Source organism: Pseudophryne corroboree, chromosome 10 (genome assembly GCF_028390025.1).
Source record: "Pseudophryne corroboree isolate aPseCor3 chromosome 10, aPseCor3.hap2, whole genome shotgun sequence".
Taxonomy (NCBI): domain Eukaryota; kingdom Metazoa; phylum Chordata; class Amphibia; order Anura; family Myobatrachidae; genus Pseudophryne; species Pseudophryne corroboree.
The window spans coordinates 199,454,740-199,462,388 of record NC_086453.1 but is presented as its reverse complement, the minus strand read 5'-3'; the positions used below and the strand labels follow the sequence as shown (position 1 = coordinate 199,462,388).

The 7,649-nt window shown below is 45.6% G+C and overlaps 1 protein-coding gene across 1 annotated transcript in view; it reads left to right on the top strand.

The window, feature by feature from the left end:
• Nucleotides 1–5,990: 5,990 nt before the first annotated feature.
• Nucleotides 5,991–7,649, top strand: part of MRPL20 (mitochondrial ribosomal protein L20) — a 52,643-nt gene continuing 50,984 nt past the window's right edge. Inside the window, exon 1 of the mRNA XM_063941872.1 lies at nucleotides 5,991–6,168. Within this exon, the coding sequence (XP_063797942.1) occupies nucleotides 6,082–6,168 (87 nt within the window). The 5' untranslated portion in view covers nucleotides 5,991–6,081. The remainder of the gene's footprint in view (nucleotides 6,169–7,649) is intronic.

Sequence of the window (7,649 nt, the reverse complement as noted above, 5' to 3'; positions counted from 1 at the left end):
AATCGGGTGACCCTCCCGGCCCCCCGGAAGAGCAGGCAAGTCTCCCGATTACAGGGGTCCCCCCCTGCCCGGCTGCCCACTTAGCGAGTGAAGTGGGCGGTCTGGGCAGGCGATGACGCGATTCTTGTTGAATCGCGTCATGCAAGCCACGCCCCCACTGTATAATGCCGGTAATTGCGGCATTACACAGTGGGGGGCGTGGCTTGCATGACGCGATCCAGCAGCCACGCCCCCGTCCCTCCTCTGGTCCGCCCCTGTGCCGCCTCCGGCCCACCACCGTGCCGCCTCCGGCCCGCACCCCTCCTCACATCAGCTCACTGCCCGCCCCCCTGCTGAGCCGACTGGCTGCTCTCTCCCGGAGAGAGCAGCCCAAAAGTCGGTAACTATGCCCTGATCTCACCTACTAGTGTTTCATGAGCTGCCACATAAAAGAATAATGGATCGATATTGCCTTTTTAGTCGCCGATTCTGAAAGGAGCATTGTATCCAATGTATTATCCCAGTTTCGCTTAAAGAACCACTTAATAACCAAGGCCGTATAATGGTTGGCCTGTATATAAGCAAATAGATACTTGCAAAATGAGGGGAACTTTTCAGATGCTTGAGCATATTGCAGAGGTCGTTTTGACTCTATGGGGTATATTCAATTAGTGTTGAAAGCTGCTGTGTGTCGAAAAGACGGTAGTTTTCGACTTTTTAAGGTCGAATCGTGATTCGACCTATTCAATCCCAAGCATTTTTAGTGGACAAGTCGGGGAATTCGACTTGTCGAATAGTACGTGAATCGGCAGTATAGCTGCGAGGTCCCTCTTGCTGGAGCTGGGTGGGCGCTGCAGTGAGTAGCGGCTGTGACATCCTCCGGCTACGCTGCCAGCTGCTGTAGCGCTGCACTCCCGGCTCTCCCCCATCTCTGCTCTCACCCTGTGCCCGCGGCTCTCCCGTCTCCTCCGGCGCTGCTCTCCCCCTGTGCCCCCATCGTCTCCTCCGGTGTTGCTCTCCCCCTCTGCCCGCATCTCAATTCGACTTTTTTAAAGTCGAAATGAGATTGCTTTGAATAGCCCAGGTCAGATCCATTCCGACAAATGAATGTCGGAATGGATCCGACTTCAGTTGAATATACCCCTATATCCAAGAAAGTCCTGATATTCGTCAAACCTTCCTGGTATAATTTAGTGAATGGGATGGACACCTTTCACCCCTGAATCTCTGGATTTCCTAAGAACGACAAAAAAAAAATTGATTTATGGGAGTTAAGACTACTTATGTGCCAAAGAATATGCCATAGCTTTCTTGTTGACCATAACAAAGGATTATTTTGCAATTGTTCCGCATGTGTAAAAATCCTAGATTACAGTCCTCTAAAATTTGCCCCTCTATCAAAGTGTTGACGTAGAGATCTTGTCCATGCGACCAATCTTGCAGGAATCTCAATATGGCTGCATGGTTGTAATTCAGGATGTGTTGAAAGTTATTGTCACCATTGTTGTTTGGCTGTTGTAATTTTATCAACCCTACATGTGGGTGTTTAGACCATCAAATAAACTTTCTGAAAAATTTACTTTGTTACTAGTTATATTATTTCCTGTAAAGTATAGTTTAAGTCCTATAAAGTTTAGTTTAAGAGTATTTGGCTATAGCATGTTTAAATTTATTGCACACATTGCTGTTCCCATTATACAGCTAAAGGGTCTATTTACTAAGCCTTGGATTGAAATAAAGTGGATGCAGATAAAGTACTGTACCAGCCAAGTAGCTCCTAACTACCATGTCACAGGCTGTGTTTGAAAAGTGAAAGGAGCTAGTCGGCTGTTACTTTTTCTCTGTTCACTTTACCTCCATCCAAGTCTTAGTAACTAGACCCTTAAGTATCATACATCCATTGGCGTTTCTATCATGTTATTGTAATACTTATCTTTCCGGAGTACCGTGACAGGTGATGCGTCCGCTGCAAAAATCCCATCAAAAATGGCCGCCGCACATGCGCAGTACGAAATTTGTCTCTGGATCATTGCGCGTGTGACATATTTCCGGAGACCTGTGCATGCGCAGTAGACTCCGGCACAGTGCTGGAGCCTACAGCGCCATGGAGAGGAGGGGGCCTACCCGGAGTCTGCACACAGGCCCCCTCAGCTTAAAACGCCTCTTCATGCATCTTATCCCATCTTATTTCCTGTTATTATTACTATATTCTCTACTCTTCACCTCCTTCTATCTTCTATTTGTAGTTATAATTTTAGGATTTTGATTTTTTTCATTACTTTTATTCTTACTTTTATTTTTTATTTTCCATTGTCCATTTTTTCACTGTGTCATTTCTCTCACACATTTGTGCTCCTTGTTAAGCTAGTGCTCATTTATCCTTGAAACAGGCTGGAAATTCCCACCCTATGAGCACAGCACTGAAATGCACACTGATAACAATTACAGCTACTCCGAAAAGCAGATAAATATGGATGGGGTGGGTTCAAGCAACTGTGCATATGGATGTTACATTTCTGTACAAACAATGTGCCCATCTTGCGGGTCAATACTGAATCATCTCCTCCCAACCATGTTTAAATTTAGGAGAGGATAGTCAAAAGTCCTCAACACATCAGACAAGGAGACTTTGGGCCTAATTCAGTAAAGATCGCTCATGCGCATTTGCAGAACGGGTCCTGCGATCGCATCACAGGGATGCGGACGCCTCTGCCTGACTGACAGTCAGAAGCATTCAAAGGGAGGTACAAGGGTGACCGGCAGGGAGGTTTTAAGAGAGGAGGAGGCCCATGTTCAGCCTCCTCCGTTCGGGCCCCCTCCTCTCTGCCCGGAACGCTGTAGAGTCTGAGCACTAGAGGGCTCAGACTCTACTGCGCATGCGCAGATCTCCGTGAAAATGGCGTGGTGGCCATTTTCCCTGAGATTTCACTGCTGCGCATGTGCAGAACTCCGTGAAAATGGCCGCTGAGCCATTTTCACAGAGTTCTAGTAGAGCTGCGGATGCCGGCGCTGGACTTCGGAGGGGCGAGTATTTGAAAAATGGGTGCAGTGTGTGCGGTGGGGGCCCCCTCTGGACTCAGGGGCCCGTGTGCACCGCACACACTGCACCCATTATAGATACGCCATTGGTGGCCGGCACTGGGGAGTGGCGAAGCCAAGGACTGTGTCGTGTACGCATTTTCCTTGGCCTCTCAAGCCACACAGAGATGGCAAGCCTGAGTAAGATCCGGCTTACTCAGCTTACCGTCGCAGATACAAATCACAGATGTGATTGCATTTGCAAAGCTCATGAGGTTACTCCAGAGGGAGACTGCTGGCAGAGAAGCGATGAGGGCCAAATACTTGCTAACTAAACAAGAGCCACAATCCTAACTCCAACCTCTTGAAGAAAAGATCACCAACAATACTCTGGTCCCAGGATGGCATCCTTTATACCTATTTCATACATTATGTCAAGTCCTCCTTGTCCATGTATCCCCACTTATCCTCACCACTCACTGGGGGAGATTCAAATGTTTGAAAAGTCAGTTGGGAGTCTGGTTTTTCCTATCTAATAGACAGAAAAAAACAGACACCCAACTGACTTTTCAAACATTTGAATCTCCCCCACTGTGTTCCTAGTTTTGACACTTCATGTGCCTAAGGAGATGAGGGTGTTTGACCTTGATGTGAGCAACTGCAATTTAATCCTTTGCAGTATGAAATGATGTCACAGGGGCTCCAGCGGATTCAGATTTGCTGTAGGGATGAAGAATGGGGACAAATATTACATGGAACACATTGCAAGGCTTTGTCCTGGTCATTATTACAACAACAGTCCAGTCAATGGTCAGAGCCTCCTCTTTGGTCTGTATCAGAACACAGTACATACCAACAGTATCCATAGTCCATTCCGTATGTATACCAAGGTTTCATAAATATTGGGACTGCATTGTTTCTCTGCACATGTTACTTCTGCCCTACCTGCTGTGCAACAGGGTTTTGACCATTAACGTGCACTTTTGGTTTGCTATAACAACTCTTAATAACTCCCTTAATCTGAAATTACTCCGATACAAAATAAGGTTCCCAGTCCAAACAGGGAGTTTCTGTTGCAAGCAAGTGCTCTGTAGGTTGGATAGATGTCCTCGAGGGCACCTGCAAATATTAAGTATCACCCAGATGTACCATGGAGGGATTGCAGCATATATCTCTGATATATGCCACAGTCCTTACAGTTACAACAGCAAAATGCAGCCCCCATAGGCTTCACATTCCAGATCTTGACCCCGTTAGTTAACACCATCTCAAGATGGCATTAGCCTACAGTAGCCTACAGGCTGCTTCTTCATAAATTCTTCTGGAGAGGGATCCTCTGGGTCCCTCTCTGTTGGCCGTGGTGATGCATGTGCATTGACTGCACAGTACCCCAACCAGGAAGCAGTGTGATAGCATCACACTTTCACACTGCTTCCAGCCAGTTCGGCTGTTATCGAAGGCCGTCTGCCGGCAAAAGAAAAATGGTAATATATTAATATATTAATTTTCACGTTGTGAGTTTATGTCAAAAATATTACATCAACATTAAAAATGAAGATTGTGATAAATATACCCCCAAGTGACGTAAAGCCTATTTTTACACCATTATATAAGACCATCAACACATGGTGTTGCCAATAGGGTCCCCTTTGCTGGCAATGGAGATCCATCAATACCCGCTGGGTTGAAGAGATATGCACATTTCACATGAACCTTTCGCAGCCACCATCAAGCGGACAGCAACACAGAAAGGACTGCGCAAAGGAGAGGGACACCGCTGGACCGTCTTATAGAAGTGAGTATTGGTAAACACTGCCGGCATAATAGTAAGTATTGCTGCCAAACCATAGGGGCCCATTTATCAACAAATTTTAGCTATTTAAAACGTGTTACGTATGATAAATGGTGCTTCAGCCAGTCAGCTCCAACAGGAGCTAATTGCCTGGAGCACCATTTATCATATGCAATGGGCGCTATTCAATTGTTTTTGCGCCAGCAGCCACTTGAACGGGCCTAAGGGAGCAATTCAATTGTTATTCCGTTCGGACGCGATGGCTGCCGGCACTGGCATTTCGGCTCGCACCCCCGGGGGTAATAAGCTGAAATGCCTTAAAAGCATACTTGCCCACTCTCCCGGAAGCAGCGGGAGGCTCACCTTTTTTGGGGCAGCCTCCCGGAACCCCGGAAGAGTAGGCTGGTCTCCCGCTTCCTGCTCGCACCCTAGTGATGCGGGCAGGATGGAGACATAATCTCCCGTATTTGCGGGTCCGTGGGGAGGGGTTAAAATGCCACGAATCGCGTCATTTTATCCCCATCCCTTCACGCGTACCCGGAAATTACAGCATTTTCCCGATGTGGGGGTGGGGCTTGATGATTTCACAGCCCGGCCCCGCCCTCGAAGTCTCCTGCATCGTCTCCTCTCTGGGCTTCTCACGAAGAGTATAATTAGAAAGTAGGTAAGTATGCTTAAAAGTGACTGTTTTGGCGCACAAAGTTGACTTTTAACATAGCGCCCATTAGTTTGGTTGGGTTTAGCCGCTTTAATTAGCTGCTTTACACAGCTAAACCCAACCTCTATGGGCGCGATAGCCGCGATAAAAAAGATTAATTGAATATCGCCCCGTCACTTTAAACGGGAGATTGTGCGCGATAAAACTATTGAATATTGCCCTATGAGTTTTAAATAGCTACAACTAGTAAGTTGATAAATGTGCCCCTTCACGTTTTTTGGGGATCCTTTTGTCTGTCTCTTTGTAAACCGACATTTGTTTCTCTTATTAGCAGAGTAAAAATAAATGAGATTTAGAGACATATCGTGTGTCATCGTGCTGTCCTTTAAGTTTCACTCATGTATCATATATATATATATATATATATATATATATATATATATATATATACATATACATACATACATATAAATAAAAGGCGCTATTGTTCAAGTCTTGTCAATAAAGTTTGATACGATAAAAAAAAAAAAAAATGCTCCACGTCTAACGTGCCCGCCGAGAATGTCAGAGCAGCGACTGAGAGCAGCCCGCCACGTTTATTAAGGGCAACGAGGAACTTGGTAGAGGACACAGTATGGTTTTCCTCAGCCTGTCCCGGTGGGTCCGGAGCCGGGGTCCTGATCGTTACTGGAGGGTTCAGGAGGTGCTTAAACATGCCCGGGTGAGTGAGGAGAATGTGGGTGACATACAGGCTGCCAGCTTCCTACACGTTGCAGTGGAAGCTGACATGTTTTGCTTGGAGATGTACAGCAACCAAAGCCTGATTTGGTGACTTGGGGGAGCAAGGGCACATTTACCAATATCCGTGTTGTTCCCGGCTGTACTTACTGTTTATGGCAGATGAAGCGGGGAAGACATATACACATACATCTCTTATTGCATTATTTCCAATAGCCAAAGTATATAATGAAGACGCAAGAAAACCTTGTCAAAGCCAAATTTAATTTAAATTCCTGATGTGTGTTACAGAGCCGAATACCCTAAGATAGTGTTCATTCTGGCACCATGCAACTAATCAGTGAGGAGGGCATCTTTTAATTTTTAGGGGCAACATTTTATATGTGATGTTTCACAAAAGTCTAAATTATGCCCTCCCCACTGATTAGGTGCAGGGTGCTAGATTGAACACTAAGGTATTGACAGTAATATGGTCTTTTAGTGTAACTAAGGAACTTCATCCTAATAAGCACAATTATTTTTTGTCCTAATATGTTTTTTTGTGGAGCCACAATTGTTCCTGTTTATCTGGTAGTCTACTAGGGGTGACCATCGATTATTTGAAATCATTGATGGTCTATGACCAATGTTGAATATTTTTACCATTGAAGGGGGAGAACCAGATGGTTTCCTGCCATCGATGGTTAAGTGCTACTGAATTTCCCCTGCCAGCGTTGAGGTACCATTCTGTTTGCTGTGAATACTTGTAGGGGCAAAATTAGAACTTTGTGGGCCCCATAGCAACATATTGAATGTGCCCCTCTGCCCCAATGCTTCTTGAGACATGTCTCCACAGCAGTTATTCATTTCATGCCTCATAATAGTACCCTAGTTTATTTTTCTGACCTGTAGTAGTGTGCTAGTTTTATTTTATGAACCATCATAGTTACCATTATGGTCATTATGTCACATTATAGGGCTGCCAGTACACATTATGACATAGTATCCCCTGTTTATACTGTGCCACTGTAGCGTAGGGATGGCCAGCTGTGTGTTCGCCATCGATGGTGAAGCTGTGAGTTGCCATTGATGGTCATGAACTAATCTATGGGAGACCATCGATGGTTTCTCCCACCGATGGTCAACCCTGCTATTTCAGTGAATGACCTGTGGGCCAATCACAGCCCAGGGGCGGGGCTTTGTGGCATCCCAGTACCTTGCAAAAATAAATAAATACTCATTTATGCTGGTTCTCTCCCATCAATGGCAAAAGCATTCAACATCGTCCATAAACCATTGATAATTGGGAATCATCGATGGTCAATGGCCATCCCTACTGAAGAGTGCTCTCCAGTTCAGATTTTGCCACTCTATTAACCAAACTGCACCATCATACATCTCTTCACTTATCTCAAAATATCTCCCAACCAGACCTCTCCACTCTGCACAAGATCTGCGTCTCTCATCCACACGTATTACTTGTTC